The sequence below is a fragment of the Bufo gargarizans genome, chromosome 4 (genome assembly GCF_014858855.1).
Source record: "Bufo gargarizans isolate SCDJY-AF-19 chromosome 4, ASM1485885v1, whole genome shotgun sequence".
NCBI lineage: Eukaryota > Metazoa > Chordata > Amphibia > Anura > Bufonidae > Bufo > Bufo gargarizans.
The window spans coordinates 244950274-244968394 of NC_058083.1; the positions used below are offsets into that span (position 1 = coordinate 244950274).

At 43.3% G+C, this 18121-nt stretch overlaps 1 protein-coding gene across 5 annotated transcripts in view; it reads left to right on the forward strand.

Annotated features, from left to right (window-relative positions):
• Nucleotides 1-18121, forward strand: part of KCNQ5 (potassium voltage-gated channel subfamily Q member 5) — a 661517-nt gene that overhangs the window by 510657 nt on the left and 132739 nt on the right. For all 5 annotated transcript variants that reach the window (XM_044291364.1, XM_044291365.1, XM_044291367.1 and 2 more), the window contains exon 5: nucleotides 9659-9784. In XM_044291364.1, the coding sequence (XP_044147299.1) occupies nucleotides 9659-9784 (126 nt within the window). The remainder of the gene's footprint in view (nucleotides 1-9658; nucleotides 9785-18121) is intronic.

The window sequence follows — 18121 nt, forward strand, 5'->3', positions numbered from 1 at the left end:
AATAGCGGAGAGACTCGAGTGCCCACTTGATGGCCAGGCACTCTCTCTCCACTATACTGTACCTGGTCTTGGCTGGGGTGAGTTTGCGGCTCAGGAAAACCACGGGATGTTCCTGCCCGTTGATCTCCTTAGAGAGTACAGTTCCGAGGCCTACTTCAGAGGCATCGGTCTGTACCACAAACTCCCTCTTAAAGTCTGGCGTCACCAAAACCGATGACCCGCACAGGACCAACTTCGACGTGGAAAAAGCCTCTTCCGCCTGGTCATTCCAGCTGACCATCACGGACTTCCGTCCTTTCAAGAGCCCTGTCAACAGAGCCGTTAAAGTGGCAAAATGGGGAACAAACCTCATATAATAGCCCACCATTCCCAGGAACGACTTTACTTGCCTCACGGTGACAGGGCCATTTTCAAATCACCTCTATTTTATTCACTTGGGGTTTGATAACTCCACGTCAAATGATGTACCTCAGGTACTTAGTCTCTTCTAACCCTATTGCGCATTTCTTTGGGTTAGCGGTCAATCCAGCCTTCCTAAGGGAGTCCACTACACTTTGGGTAAATGACTTTCCCAGTCGGTACTGTGGCTGACAATATCATCCAGGTAAGCCAAAGCGTACCGACGATGTGGACGCAACACAGTGTCCATGAGCCATTGAAAAGGGGCGCCATGCAGACCGAAGGGCAGCACCTTATATTGGTACAGCCCCTCTGGTGTGATGAAGGCAGTTTTCTCTTTGGCAGCCTCAGTCAAGGGTACCTGCCAGTACCCTTTGGTGAGGTCCAAAACAAAAAATACCGGGCTTGGCCTAACCTCTCAATAAGCTCATCCACCCAAGGCATGGAATATGTATCAAACTTAGAGATCTTGTTCAGTTTTTGGAAATCGTTACAAAACTGGAGTGTCCCGTCCAGCTTGGGTATAAGCACTATAGGACTATCCCACTCACTTTTAGACTCCTCAATGACGTCTAGCCTCAGCATCATCTGCACTTCCTCTGAGATGGCTTGTCGCCGAGCCTCGGGTGCCGGTATGGTTTTAGCCGGACTTGCGCCTGAGGCTCAGTGACAATGTTATGCCGAATTGTGGAAGTTCATCCAGGGAGATCCGAAAACACGTCCGTGTTCCGGCTAATAAACTCCCTGGCCTCCTGAGCCTGCTTAGAGGAGAGGCTGTCAGCCATTCTTACTGTGGCAGACACTTCCCTTGCTTCAGACAAAATGGCCAAAACCGCTTCCCCTAGAAAACCTGGCCACGGGCTGTCTTCGGTACAGGTTTCCCTATCTTTCCACGGGTTGAGTAGATTCACATGGTGCACCTGCTGCGGCTTTTGCCTCCCTGGCTGGTGTACCTTGTAATTTTTTCAAGTACCTTGTAGGGCCCCTGCCATCTGGCCAGGAACTTACTGTCCACGGTCGGCACCAGAACAAAACCCGTTAAATATCCGGACCTGAGCCTGACGATTATAGATCCGACTCTGGTCTTGCTGAGCAGCCTCCATATGCTCCCTCACAAGAGGCAAAATGGTCTCTATCCGCTGTTGCATCTTGGTAACATACTCAAGAACACTTTTATGCGGAGTGGGTTGCTGTTCCCATGCATCTTTGGCTACATCCAACAAACCACGAGGATGTCTGCCATATAGCAGTTCCCAAGGGCGAGAACCCAGTAGAGGCCTGGGGTACCTCTTACACAGTGAACATGAAATAGGGCAGAAGAAGGTCCCATTCCTTCCCATCTTTAGACACAACCCATTTTAACATGGTTTTTAGTGTTTTGTTAAACCTTTCAACCAGACCGTCCGTTTGTGGATGTTACACGGACGTCCGTAACTATTTGATATGCAGCAACTTGCAGAGTTCCCTCATGACCTTGGACGTCCCCTGGTCATTCAGAACCTCTTTAGGTAGCCCCATTCTGGAGAACATCTCCATTAGCTCCTTATCTATAAGTTTAGCCGATATATATGTCGCAGTGGCACCGCCTCCGGGTACCGAGTGGCGTAGTCTAGGACGACCAAGATGTGTTGGTGTCCTCTAGCAGACTTCAGTACTGGGCCTATAAGGTCCATAGTGATTTTCTCAAATGGTACCTTGATGATCGGGAGAGGTACGAAGGAACTGCGGAAAAGGTGCTGGGGGCTAGTTGCCTGGCAGGTCGGGGAAGACTTACAGAATTAGTCTACCTCCATAAACATACTGGGCCAGTAAAACTGTTGTAGTATGCGGTCCTGTGTTTTCTGCATTCCCAGATGACCCCCAAGAACATGTTGGTGGGCTAACTCTAACACGAGTTTCTGATAAGCTTGGGGCACCACCAATTGTTCAATGGGTTCACCCCGCAGCTGATTTACCCGATAAAACATATCCTGATGAACCACAAAACAGGGGAACACCAACTCTGCCCCAGATTGTTGTGGTTCACCATCTACCACTAATACATTTTCCCAGTCTCGGGATAGGGTTGGGTTTCGGTGTTGTTCAGTACCAAAATTATCCCCGGAGACATTAAGGTCTGCCAGCTCAGGCCCCAGCGTCAAGTCCTCCATGTCTCCCACCATTACACTCAATGGGGTTGTCTCCCCCTCTTCCACCGAAGTTGCGGTCACCCCTACCGCTGGCCCTTCGGCCTCGGGTTCCCAAGGTTCTGGCCTCCCCCATAGCAAGGCCACTCCGTTGGGGTTACCCCTGTCTCATGGGTATCAGTCACTTTCGTAGCAGGCCGTAGTGCTGGGAAACCCGGGAAGTCTCTCCCGATTATAAGTTCGTAGTGTAAGTTTGTGGCAACTGCCACTTTGTAAGTCCACCTGCCGGCCCCCATGGTTAGAGACACCAGGGCGGTGGGATAGTCTTTTAAGTTCCTATGAATGCACATGACCATGACTTTACGGCCAGTATACAAAGCGGACTGTACCAGGGGAGCCCTTACTAGAGACACCAGACTCCCTGATTCCAGCACGGCATCTACTGGAGTGTCTCCCACTTCCACGTGGCACAAGTGATTTAGAGTTTCTGGGGTACCTGCTGCACACAGCTTCCTGGCATATAACAACTGACGTAAGCCATAGTTCGCTTCCATGGGTTCCACCAGATGTGGACAGTCAGCTTGTATATGGCCAGGCTCCTGACACTGCCAGCAGATTATCGGAGCTGGGTCCACAGGAGGTACATCCCGGGTGGGTTTGGTTGGCGTAAGTCATAGTACTGGGGTCTCGCGGGCTCAGCAGGCTTAAACCCCCACTGATGTACCCACTGGGCCCGGACCAACACATTCACCCCCAGTCTTGCCAAAATCTCACTTTACTTTGTGGTAGTCAGCCGCTTGATCGTCCAGCAAATCGAAATACACACGCTGGGAATCAGATGCCAGAAACAGAGCGAAGACCTCAGCCCACTGGTCTCAGGGTAGCTTCTCCCTTGTGGCCACTTTCTCATACATCGCCAGCTAGGTTTCGATGTCGTCTGCGAGTGTCCTCTTAGGAATAGCCGCGTGGATTGCCTTCCGGGCATCGTGGACTCTCGGGGTTGCTCCTGCTGTCTGCAAAGCCATCACATGCTGTAGCAGCAACTGGTTGGTCTCTTGCTGCTGCTTGTTAGCCCCCTGTTGTTGCAGGTTTGTCTCTCGCTGCTGCAGATTAGCCTCCATGAGGGCCTTCACAACAGCCTCCATTTTTTCGTGGGACACGGGTTGTAATACCGCTAGTTTGATGTATGATATACCACCGTGCCCAAAAATGCAAACTGAAAAATATTTTGTCATTCACGCCAGTCTCACTGCTCTTGCCCGCATCCTCCACCAATTGTGGGGATTCGCTCTGGTAGACATGACAAGTGTACGCAGTATAGAGGCAAAGACCAGTTTGTAATTCAAAAATGTTTGTGTTTTATTCACACTTATGGCAACAAAACAGTACGCCATTTTCAGTTTTGGTGTTCGTTCACACCTAGACAGTTCATACAGCAAAACATTCACCTGTTATCCTAGGTGTTAGTTCACACCCGATCGGCATTGCTCAGGACAGAGCAGACCTCCCAAACTCAGGCCTCCAGCCCAGCACACGGCTCAGATCCCAATCCAGTGATTGCCAGAGCTCCTCTGTCAGAGAGAGAGTTAATTACCACCAGCTGACAAGTCTAAGTTTATATAGGCCAGTCAAGACCCGGCCTGGAACGTGGGGAGTAGTAACCCACCCAGCACTTTGACTACTCCCAGTAAGAGCTGTCTCGGATCAGCTATTACAGCTATACTAAATAGCAAGGTGTCAAATAGCAACTGCTGCTGACCCATGAAAACTGGCTGTTACTCCACTGAGGCCAGGAACCTCGGTGACACATACTTTCCATCAACGACGGTCCCTTGCACCTTCCTACACTAACTTTTATGTAACATTAAAATTGTCTTACTCGTTGTGCTTCTAAATCTACATTTGCATGCATAAAGATAAAAGAGTAATTAACCTTTTAGACAAATTTATTAAAAAAATATTCTTAATGTCCTAAAACAAATTTTGTAGTATACTTTCTACATTTAAATATTTTAAATATTTTACTGAAAAATAGGCACCCAAACTTCAATGTGTCTATAGGCTAAATCCTGGCATACCAGCATCCTGGAAACCCTGCAGTGATGTGCTATGTCAAGATTTAGCAGCGAGAGGGGGCACAGGCAGAAGCAGCGATGTGAAATCCGTACACTAATACACCACACACATCAGCAGTGTACGAGTGAGTGTATGGATTATAAAACACTATAGACACCCCGTACTTCTGGTGCCTATTTTTTAAGTAAAACAGTAAAATTAATAATTTAAATATATTACAAAAATGACAGAATTTTCCGACTATAAGGCACACATGACCATAAGATTCCTCTCAGGTTTAGACAACAGAGAATTCGAAAATAGTTTTCTACTAAATAAAACTTCACTGGTAGTTTAATAAAGTGGAGGGGTCAAGGTCACAAACTTTAATAGTCTACGGAAGAGGGGGTTGATAGTTTACAGTCAGCTTCCTGTTAATGCTAGGGTGTCATCTTCTGACCATTGAAACAAACAGCAATGGTGCATGTGGTCACACGATAGGAGTATCAACATTACAAGTTATAGTGTACAGTGCAATACAGTACTCACTGTGTAATCTTCTTCTTACTGGTAAGACTTTTCCCACTGGCGACATAATCAAAGGTCCTTTAACTACACTAAGGCTGAGTTCACACAGGCGAGATTTCCTGCAATGCACGCACGACGCATCCGGAGGAAATCCGGGACGCTTGTGTGAAAGAGGCCTTATAGTAAGCAAAATACTTTAGTTTCAGGGCATGTAAAACTTTTTTTTAAATAATCTTGTCTATAAAGGTTAGTTACCCTTTTTAATAAAGTAGCCTCTGCTGCCCCTTGTGCATCACAAACTTGTTGTTTAGGAAACCTGCACATAAGTGTAGATTTCAAAACCGAAAACCTGTGGATTTTTTACGCATAGATTACTGAACACTTGTGTCCCAGATCTGCACCAAAAATCGCACAAATAATTTAAATGCTGTGGCTTTCTAAATCCACATATCACGTTAATTTCCGCACAGAAGAGGCAATGGGCCAGATTTATCATTAGCTCAGGTCAGAATAATGGAGTGAAAAAGTCCCAAAAAAGTCCCAAACGCTAAAACTGCGCACAAATCTGCTCTGCACTATGCTCTCCAGTTTTCTTAAAGTGGGCGTGTTTTCTTATGTAAATGAATCTCTAGACAGATTTACTATTGGGACTATTTAAAAAGTTGCAAAAAAGTCGCAATTTCACTCCAGTGAGGACCATGCTTATCTTATGAGACTTTTTAATAGAACATGCGACTTTTTCATAAAAACGTGCAACTTTTTCGTAAAGATGTGTGACTTTTGTAAAGCTGCTTACTGACGGATAAACTGCTACCGTCAAACCACATTTATTACAGTCTTAAAGGGCCGATCATAAATCTGACTTGGCTAAAACTGACTTTAGCTATATGTTAAAGTGGAGTGAGCTGTCAGAGTAATGATAAATCTGGCCCTATGTGTATGTGAGATTTGCCTTATCTCATACAGTACACTTTGCTGGTGCTGTATTACGCTGTGGTTTTTATGCACGTAAATCTGCATGGAAAAACCTCACATAATCCGCATCATATGTAGGTACCCTTATGGTTAATCAAAAATAATGAGCAGATTTGGATGTTGATTAATAATAATGATAATAACCTTGCTTTTCATTCTAGTGTAGGGGTGGACAACCTGTGGCTCTTGAGACGCATGCGGCTCTTTGCTTCTTCGAGTGCGGCTCTAGCTGTGGAGTCGGGAAGCAGTTAGACCGCTCATTCTCCACCCCATGCTCAGATCTCTTTTCCTGATCGGGCACTGTAGCTCCAGCTCACTCTCTACTACATCCTGATGCACACAGTTTGAGAACGTAGTACCTGGAGACATGGACTATGACCTGACGTTGTGCTCGTCAGGTCACAATGGAGAGCATGTCAGACCTGCAGAGAAGCAGGTGCCTGAGCAGGAGCTCAGTGCCTGATCAGGAGAGGGAAGAGATTTTTATAAATTATAGAACTGAGCATGGGGCTCGGATCTAAGCATGGGATGTTCTGATCTGAGCATGGTGGGGGGGTCCTGTTCTGAGCAATGGGGGTCTGATCTGAGCATGGGGGGTCCTGATCTAAGCAATAGGGGTCTGATATGAGCATGGGGTGGAAGATCTGAGCATGGGGTGGAAGATCTGAGCATGGGGGTTCAGATTTGAGCATGGGGCAAATCTGAGCATGGGGGTCTTGTTTGAGCATGGGTTGGTCAGATCTACGAAGGGGGGAGATCTGAGCATGGGGGTCCGATCTGAGCATGGAGGGGAGAATTAAGCATGGAGGCAGATCTGAGCATGGGGGGTCTTGTTTGAGCATGGGTTGGTTAGGTCTGAGCATGGGGGGTCAGATCTGAGAAGGTAGAGTAGATCTGAGCATGGGGGGGGACATCTGAGCACTGAGGGTCTGACACTGGGATTCTGATTTGTGTTGTCTGATCTGAGCATTGGGGGTCTAATTTGGAGGTCTGGTGAGGTTTGGGGATCTTATTTTAGGAGAGATGAGGATCGGGGATCTGATTTAGGAGTCTGATCTAAGGTCTGATGAAAAATATATTTTTAATATTTTTCCCTGCTAATGAAAAATAAGAAAAGATTTTTTTATCAGACCTCAGATCATATTAAAAATATTTATTTTCTGTTATTTTTCTTTGTTAAAACCTAGCTGCATCTTGTAGGGCGAAAAATACGGTGACTCGTGTGCAAATGTATAGCTTGTGGCTCCTGGTAGTCATATATTTTTTTTTGGCTCTTTGTATCTGTAAGGTTGGCCACCCCTGTTCTAGTGCCTTAAAAGCTATATACACCTTCGGGGACATTTTTTTAATGACTGCATTTTACTCATTTTGGGCAAAAAATCTTTTTTTCAATTGGTCTATTAAAAATTTTGAGTCATTCTTTCAAAAAGAATTAACTGTTTTTCTAGCTGTGTGGATCATATTTTCACTTTCACATTGTGCCATCATTTAATAACCTTATCTCTAAATTACTAAGGGTGCATTTACACCAACAGATTATCTGACAGATTTTCTGACTAATCACTTGTCAGATGGCCGGTTACACACACAGATATTTTGTTATACAAACCATCTATTGGTCTGATTGGACAGAAATTGGTCAGATAATCTGGTGGTGTGAATGCACCCTTAGAGGTCATAAACACTTATTTAAGCTACATTCTTATCAGTAAGATAAGGATTGAGTTTTAATGAGGGTTTATATCTCAGAGATCAGAGATAAGGAGCCTGTCAGCTCCCTGTCAGACAGAACAGAGAAAATTCAGATTCTGCTAGTAGAGCATCTCAGCTCTGTACAGAGAAAATGACTCCATATTTTTAATAAATACAAATTGAATTTTTTTTTTTTTTTACCACATAATGAGTACAATGCACTAATAAACAAATTGTCCCCAAAGGTGTACATAGCCTTTAAAGTAAATCAAATCTGATTCAATCACGACTGGATTTAAAATAAAACTTTAAATGAAATAAAGGTTCTGAGAACTAAGCTTCAGCATCAACTGTCATATCATCACTTTGATATATTTGAAAAAAAAAAGAAGCTATACACATATGACTGTGTGCACATGTATTTCAGCAAACTGCAATTTTGACAAAGCACGGTATAGTCTATATGTGCAACTTTAAAAGGGGTTGTCTCACTTCAGCAAATGGCATTTATCATGTAGAGAAAGTTAATACAATGCACTTACTAATGTATTGTGATTGTTATTGCTTCCTTTGCTGGCTGGATTCATCTTTCCATCACATTATACACTGCTCGTTGCCATGGTTACAGACCACCCTGTAATCTATCAGTGGTGGTCGTGCTTGCACACTATAGGAAAAAGCATTAGCCTCTCTGGTGGCTGGGGCAATGGGAGCGCACATAGGCTAGTCCTTTTTCCTATATCATGCAAGCACGAACACCACTGATGGATTGCAGGGTGGTCTGTAACCATGGAAATGAGCAGTGTATAATGTAATGGAAAAATGAATCCAGCCAGCAAAGGAATCAATATGGATAATAACAATATATTAGTGAGTGGCTTGTAATAACTTCCTCTACATGATAAATGCCACTTACTGAAGTGAGACAACCCCTTTAATTAAATTTTTATCTGTAAGCAGTACAACAAATATATACTGTGTACAAAGGGTAAACATTGTTTTACAAGTTATGCTAAAGGGTACAGTATAACACACAAGCTGTATATCATTTGCTGTTGAAGTTATAGCTCCAGCCTTAAAGAGGTGATACCACAAAAAGTATTTATTGGCTATCCTGAGAATAGACGATAAATACTAGATTGTAGTGGGTCTGACTGTTGACACCCTCAACGATCCCAAGACGTTAGGTCCCCGAGATCCATCCCTCTATGAATGGAGCGGTAGTCCACTTCTCGGCCCACCACTGGATTCACTTACATAGCATAGGTGGTCTACTTCAGCCAGGATCAGCAAGGGTCCCAGCGGTAAGACTCCTTTTAAAGGAGTATCTGTGATTAGAAACTAGTGTCTGCTTTTTCCAGAAACAACTCCACCACAGTCCATTGGCTGTGTCAAGAATTGCAGCTAATCTCCACTCAAGGTAACAGGATGGGGAGTGATACGGTTTTATAGAAAATAGCAGACCCTTTTTTCTAATGCTGGACAACCCATTTTAATGAAGCAAGTCAGTGATATTCCATCAGTTTTAATGCATGGTTATTATCCTCTATAAGCGAACCAGGTTATTATTTTACATATCTGTGTAGGGAAACTTCTTTATTTCTGCAACCTACATGGTAGACCCTATGTTCTTTCCCACTTTCCTATAATTATTACTATAGATAGAAATAAACGTTTAACATACTGTAAGTAAAGTGTGCAAATTTTGCTGAAAAATGACAGTATTTTTGACAGTATGTATGAAGTGTAAAATGATAACATTTGTCACATTCTCACAATCTGCAACCAATTACTAGACAGTCTAATAGTCTATTGGAAATAGATATGAAATACTAAAAGTAATGTCCATGCTATTGTTCTTAAACGTTATGTTTATCATGCAGGAACTCATCACAGCTTGGTATATAGGATTTTTAGTGCTTATCTTTTCATCATTCCTTGTGTATCTGGTGGAGAAAGAAGCTAACACTCAATTTCAAACATATGCAGATGCTTTATGGTGGGGTACGGTAAGTATAATCATTCTTGGAAGGATGTGGCAATATTAATATTGTGCTTGAGGAAGGTTAAACAAGTTGCAAAGAAAACAATTCAGCATTGAATAAGGAATGGAGGTCATCCGTTTTTGAGCTATTGCATTAATGGCAAGTGTTAATCTAATATATAAAGCTGAGTGTATGTGTGTATGTATGTATGTATGTCCGCTAAAGGAATCCGCACCGTCGCATTTACAATCACGAAATTTGGCACACAGGTACATCAGGTGTCCGGGAAGGTTTTACACCGGGTCTCAGCTCTCTAGGATGTACCGTTCCTGAGATATTCCCCAAAAAAATGCATCAGCCAATAGAAGCTTGCAGGCCGTTAACGTCCACATACACACAGTTTTACTCCAGGTTTCCATAACAACCCAGCCATTTTTCTTCACTGCTGTAGGTGAGCTTTAAAGGAAATCTGTCACCAGGATAATTGCTATTGAAGTAAAGCCATGGCCTAATAGAACTTAGTACAAGATGTGCCTTTGTTCCAGCAATAGATGTTTTTATCCACTGAAAATCCAGTTTATTTGGTATGCAAATGAGCCAGTAAGGTGCCCAGAGGGGCATCACTTTTGTCGGAAGGAGCCCAAACACGGCCCCTGCCACAGTGTGTCCACCCTCAAAAAATTAACTTAAAACACTGCCCCCAGGTCCCGCTAAGCCACGCCATTGATCCAGTTAGGCCATGCCCCTCCCACTCAGCCGACGGGGATTGAAAAAATGAAGGTAAAAATCTACTTCTTTCAGCTGCAGGGGTGGGACGGAGGGTGACTTTCTCCCTGCAGCTCACACTCAGACAGCACAGTGCTGCTGTCTTAGAGTGAGCTGTTCATAAGGACACACCCCTGATCTGGTTAGGCCACGCCCCCTCCCACTCCTCAGCTGACAGGGATTGAAAAAATGAAGTTAAAAATCTACTTCTGTCAGCTGCATGGGTGGGAGGGATGGTGACTTTCTTCCTGCAGCTCACACTCAGACAGCACAGGCTCTGCGCCAGACAGATGACAGGGAGTCTGAAAGCCGGACTAAAACTGGACCTCTGGCCACCCTAGTGGCAGGCTGCTGTGGAGGTCACAATTAAGGGGATGGTCCACTATAGAGGTCAGTGTTACGGGGAAGATTGCTGTAAAGGCTTCTATTGAGGTCACTGTCATGGAGGTGGTATGCTGTAAAACTCACTGTTAAAGGGAAAGGCTGCTGTAAAGGTCAAAGTTAAGGGGGTGGGCTGCTGTGGAGGTCCAATTTTAAGGGACCAGGCACTGTGGGGAGCTCTGGAGGTCACTGTTAAGGGTGTGGGGTGCTGTAGATGTCACTGTTATAGTGGATAGTGTTAATATCTTTTAACGACACACACAAACATTAAATGAAATAGATTAAATATACCCGAGCAAAGCCGGGTCCTTCAGCTAGTAAATAAATTAAATGGGAATGATTATTTCTGTGGTTTTCCTGTCATAACTTAGATATGGTAATGGTAAAAAGAAGCACATTCAAGTCATTGAAATGTCCCCTGTAATAAGATTTAGTCTTTATCTCTCTATGTAAAATTCAAACGCTCAATAAAACATGTACCTTGTAACAAGCTATGTGATCAATATTCTCTGGCAAGTTATGGCTATGTTTTTAAATAGTAATATTAATAATTATTATAATTATTAATAGCAATATTATATAGCAATGTTTTATAATTATGTAATAATACAGTAAAATAAAAGCCACCACAGCCATAACTACATATATTCTAACTATATGTAACTATTATAGGGGTTTTCCAGTGTGCATCAAAATAATCATTTATGAAGGTAATCATTTTTGTAATATATTTCTTTTTTTCTTATTGTTCCTATCTTATGTTCTGATGTTCTGGAATGTGGTCCCATGACCATGTCCATACAGCTCTTTCTTATTTCCTGTGATGTTATGTCCATGGATATGTCAAAGCAGGAACTGGGGCAGTGATAAGGAAGGGGGGTCTACATAACTAGCTGGGTGGGAGGAGCTATAAACTAGCAGGGCATTGTTAGGGGTGGTGTTGGAGCTGTGGCAGAGACTGGAGAAGTGCATCATGGGTTTGGTTGGGTACAGCTACAGGCTGTACACAAACCCGAATGATTTGTTTACATAAAAAAAAAAAAAGGGTTAGGAAGGCATACCTTCCAACCGTCCCAAATCCAGAAGGGTAGTCCCAGATTTCCCACAGTTCCGAGAGGACTGTGGTATGTTCTGATTGCAGCTGTATCTGTGTCCTAAAGGATGCAGACACAGTTGAATGCAATGGAGAAGCAGGAGCTATCAGCTTCCTGCGCCACCATTCCCCAGCCAGTGCTTTCCCCAGCAGGTGGACGCAATGCAATGACGTCATCATGCCTACCTGGCTGAGCTGGAAACTAGAGACCACACAGGCTGGGATTATTGCATCCCTGCTCACTGCACCTTGTCTGCTGCTGGGGACAGCAAGATGTATTATGCTCCATTCATCAGGGGAACGGAGCTAGGTGAGGAGATGTTTTTTTTATAACAGTATGGGGGCAGCACTACTGGAGGTATAAGGGAGCTATACTATTGTAAAAGGTTTGCTAAGCGGGTAGCTACCAACAACTTATATTTAAAGCACAGGGTCGGGGACATGTTAAAATGAAGCTTAACCTTCAGGAAATGTAACTTCTAGTCCACTCGTAATATATCCAAATTACATTTTTGCAGTTTTTTTTCTATTTTTTTCTGATAATTTTTGCAATGTTTTGCACAAAAAGAATATACTCCATTATTACAAGGAAACCATTAAGATGTTGCTGTAGATGGGTCTGGCTTTCTAAATACTGTATGTCTCTATTTAACCACCTCAGCTTCCCTAGCTTAAACACCCTTAATGACCAGACCACTTTTTACAATTCTGCACTACACTACTTTCACCATTTATTGCTCGGTCATACAACTTACCACCCAAATGAATTTTACCTGCTTTTCTTCTCACTAATAGAGATTTTATTTGGTGGTATTTCATTGCTGCTCACATTTTTACTTTTTTTGTTATTAATCGAAATTTTACGAAATTTTTGCAAAAAAATGACATTTTTCACTTTCAGTTGTAACATTTTTCAAAAAAAACGACATCTATATATACATTTTTCTCTAAATTTATTGTTCTACATGTCTTTGATAAAAATAAAATGTTTGGGTAAAAAAAAAAAATGGTTTGGGTAAAAGTTATAGCATTTACAAACTATGGTACAAAAATTTGAATTTCCGCTTTTTGAAGCAGCTCTGACTTTCTGAGCACCTGTCATGTTTCCTGAGGTTCTACAATGCCCAGACAGTAGAAAACCCCCACAAATAACCCCATTTCGGAAAGTAGACACCCTAAGGTATTCGCTGATGGGCATAGTGAGTTCATAGAACTTTTTATTTTTTGTCACAAGTTAGCGGAAAATGCTGAATTTTTTTATTTTTTTCCTTACAAAGTCTCATATTCCACTAACTTGTGACAAAAAATAAAAACTTCCATGAACTCACTATGCCCATCATTAAATACCTTGGGGTGTCTTCTTTCCAAAATGGGGTCACTTGCAGTTATACTGCCCTGGCATTTTAGGGGCCCAAATGCGTGCAAAGTAGATTGAAATCAAAACTGTAAAAAATGGCCTGTGAAATCCGAAAGGTGCTCTTTGGAATGTGGGCCCCTTTGCCCACCTAGGCTGCAAAAAAGTGTCACACATGTGGTATCACCGTACTCAGGAGAAGTTGGGGAATGTGTTTTGGGGTGTCATTTTACATATACCCATGCTGGGTGAGAGAAATATCTTGGTCAAATGCCAACTTTGTATTAAAAAAAAAATGGGAAAATGGGAAAAGCTCGTCTACGCAGATGTTTTGCTCAGGGGTATACAAATCTGCAAATTTGGTGTTGAAGTGATCTATGAGGGGCCGAATTTTGTGGAGCCGGTCAAAAGCTGGGTGGCCTCTGGGACGGGAGGTGCTGTTATCACTAAAGTGCATGAAACGCAGGATGGTCTCAAATCGTGTCCTGGACATAGCAGCAGAGAACATGGGCATGTCATGAATTTGGTTTGTGGACCAATATGACCGCAATTCATGCTTTTTGGTTAGACCCATGTTGAGGAGAAGGCCCAGAATTTTTTTTATTTCGGAAACTTGGACTGGGCATAAAAGCTTCCCGGGTTGGAGGCTATAAATTGAGTGGCATACTGATTTGTTTCTGCCACGACTAAGTCCAAGAGCTCCGCAGTCAAGAACAGCTCAAAAAATCCCAGGGCCGAACCGATCTGAGCTGTCTCAACCCGAACTCCAGACTGGGTGGTGAAAGGGGGAACTAATGGTGCGGCTGAAGTTGGGTACTGCCAATCAGGGTTTGCCAGCACCTCAGGGACTCTAGGGGGTCTACGGGCCTGTCTGTGCGGTGGCTGCGACGGGGTAACTATTGCACGTGCCACCGTACCAGCTTCAACTGCCCTTCTGGTGCTCGCCACTTCACCATGTTGTAGGGAATTGCTGGTACTAGGTCCAAGATGGGCTGCACTGCTGGTGTATGCCTCACCACGTAATCCGACAGCGCCAGCCCCACTCTGCTGCCCTTGAAGCGGAACCTGCGCAACCTGTGGTCTAGCAACTCGGGTCGGGTACGCCTGGTGCTATCAGGGACCTCAACCTCCTCGTCTGAACTTTGGGTCAGACTGCCACTGCTTTCTACAGGTTCATATTCTGACCCGCTAGATTCGTCAGATGAGGGTTCCCCTTCCTCATCCGACTGGGTCAGAAGCCTGTAGGCCTCTTCAGAAGAATACCCCTTGTTTGCCATTTGGTCAACTAAATTTAGGGGGTATTCCCTGAGACTACCCAAGAAAAAAAGCAAGCCTGTCTTACAAATGGGAGGCTAGCGAAGTACCGGAAGGCCGCTGCGATTGATAAAAAATCTCAAAACTGATTTTATTTTTTTTTATTGCCGCAGCGCTTGTAAAGTGATTGTGCAGTGATCAAAAAAATATATATTTTTTGTCACTGCGGCGGGGGGGGCGTGGGTGAACACATGTGTGGGCAACCGATCAGGCCTGATCGGGCAAACACTGCATTTTGGGTGGAGGGCGAACTAAGGTGACACTAATACTATTATAGATCTGACTGTGATCAGTTTTGATCACTTACAGATACTATAAAAGTACAAATGCTGATTAGCGATACACTAATCAGCGAATCAGTGAGTGCGGTGGGCTGGGCGCTAAACGATCGCTAAACTACCTAACCAAGGGGCCTAAACTATCCTAAAACCTAACAGTCAATACCAGTGGGAAAACTGCTCTGCTGAGACCAACCGACGAAAAGGACCAGCAGAGGAGCAGAGAAGCCATTTAACACCTTATATTTATAAATATAAAGTGTTAACTGGCTTCTGATTGAATTTTTTGAAAATCGCCAGCCTGCCAGTGATGATCATTGGCTGGCAGGCTGGTGACGAAACGCTCCTTTAACTTTTGCCGGCCCGCAATGCGCATGCACGGGCCGGCTGTGAGCGTAATCTCGATGACGCACCGGCGCGTCAAGGAGGAATGAATCGACCGCCGCCAGGACGCATCCCTGCGTTAGGCGGTCGGGAAGCAGTTAATGCCTTGAGTGTATAGAGGATATACCGTACATAGTTTGACAAAAGCCTTCAGTGGCCAAAACTTTGTTTCTACTGTGTGCAGTAGAGAAAGTATTATGATGCTACTACATGCTGTGGATGCTGGACAGTAGTGTGTTGCATAGCCATGAAACTGTGGTGAAATGGCACATGGTTGTATCATAAGTTGAAGTGGTTTGAATTGCAGTTTGCAGTGTTTTTAATGTGCTTAACCTGTACAAGTCACAAGTAAAATCACATCACAAAACCGCGACAAGTCACAGAAAAACCACATCTTGTTTTTAACATGGTTTTCAACTGACATCACACAATTAGGCTCATGCACACGAACATATTTTCTTTCCGTGTCCGTTCAGTTTTTTTGGGGACCGTATTCGGAACCACCGTATTCGGTCCGCAAAAAAACCCTGATGTTATTCCGTGTGCATTCTGTTTCCGTATGTCCGTATTTCCATTTTGCAAAAAAATAGAACATGTCCTATAATTGTCCCTATTATGGACAAGGATAGTACTGTTCTACCAGGGGCCAGCTGTTCTGTTCCCCAAAATATGGAATGCACACAGTATTTTTTGCGGATCCTTTTTTTTGCGGACCGCAAAATACATACGGTCGTGTGGTAGTCCTTAGGTAGCTTTATACTGAATTAATCAGTTGAATAGTAAAGGGGTTATCCCACAAAAAAATGACTGTGCAATGAATAGGGCATTTTAAATAAAGTATACATCCACTAAAAGTATTTTACATTTTTTTTTATGTACGTACAGTATTAGTGTTGAGGCAATCGAAGTTGACGTCGATCCAAGGTTCAGGAAAAATTCTATTTACCGCAAAGCTGAATTTCCTTGCACTTCATGGAAACAAATCGATTTTCCCTGAAATGGCAGTAAAAAAAAAAAGACACTCACCTCCTCCATTTGCACGCAAAGAGGCCGCCACGGACATCTTGATTAAAGATACCATGCAAGATTTTACGCAGTGTCTTCAATCAAGATGGCCGCGGCAGGCTCTTCGTGTTCAAATGGATAACGTGAGTATTTTCTTTTAACTGATTAACCCCTGAAAGCCCTCATTTTTAATCTCAGATGCCATGATCAGCGATGAACATGGCCTCTGAAGGCAATGGCAATAATGGGGGCGATGCAATTGCTGTTCCTTGTGATTGCGCCTGGTACATACAAGGAAATGCGCTTTGTGACAAAGTAATTAATCAAGAAACAAATTTCTTTGTGAAATTTGATGAAGCAGCTGAATCAAATTTTCCATAACTTCACTCATCTGTAATACGTATCTTCCTGTCTGGTAGTGCCCCCTGCCGTTTCTCCTGTGGCTGAAACTCTGGCCCTACTTCCCCGCATTTAGTGGTAAACTGATGTAATCAATAGCTTTCCTGCTGCCTCCCATCAGTGCTATTCTAAACAATAATGGGACTTACAACAAAGGTCATTGTAAAAAATGCCCAAGTTTATTGAAATTACATATTTGCCCTTAAATGTATACAACAATAAAGAAGAAAGATCATCTAGATGGAATAGTTTGATTATATAGGAAGATGTCACTAAATCTTAAAGAAAAGACACTAAGATATCAGTTTTACATAACCTGTGACATGGCTGGTATAGAAAATACAGCTCCAAGCGCTAGAACCTCGACACGTACATCACCTCAACAGGCCTCGTCACTCATGTGGGCGCGAATCCGCCATGATGGTGCTCCCATCCTATCCAGCCCCACCACATGACCTCCCATCAGTGTTGGCATAGTGATCTTATAGTGAGGCAGATAAAGTACCCCAGACACCTTTAATTCATCTCTTTCTACTTCTAAATTGATAGGAATATTAAGTGGAGAAAGAAATGGGGGCAGGGGGGACATTACATACCTTACTGCTACTATACTGCTATTAATCTCAGGAATCTCTGGAGCTGTGTATTAAGGACTGTTTTGTATGCAAATGAGAAGAACAAAGCTTTGGCAACTGATGGGGGCAGTTTTACAAAGCACTAACTGCAATGCACTTCTGGCAGACGCAGGTGCAAGATCGCCATGTCATGAGCTGCTGCCTGGCCAAAGAAAATGAGGGGATCAGAACTGCAGAGAGGGGAGTAAAGAAGCTAAAGTTGTAAATGGCGCTGGAACACAACATTTTTTGCATTGATATCATTTTTTTTTTAAAATGGTGTGCTGTACTCCAGATTTTTTTTCAAATTGTGGGATAACTACTTAAATTTTTTTATTTTGTATTAGGCATTTAAGTATTAATGAACAACAATAAATAATCAGGGCAATCAGAAACAACTAGGTTCCCAGATTGTAACCATACCACCACAAAAAGTGTGCCCATTGTTTTCGCTGTAATGTTGGTGGCATGCTGATCCTTGTGGTTTTCAAATTTACTGAAACTAAACACAATTTGATTGTTATAACCTCAAGGTAACCTGCCATTTCCCTGCGTAACCACACTGCTATTAACAATCACACTGCTGCAGTCAGTTTGAAAACTGGGCTAATCAGCATGTCCATAAAGCCAGCATACTTCAGCCGCTGTGCAGCAACAAGCCTGTTGGTTTCTACTGTAGGTAGCAATAGATTATACCCTACACTACACTAGCTAAAATGTAGTAGCGGAGTATAGGAGCTCAGCTAAGCATTTGATGGCAGCTTATTAACTGAT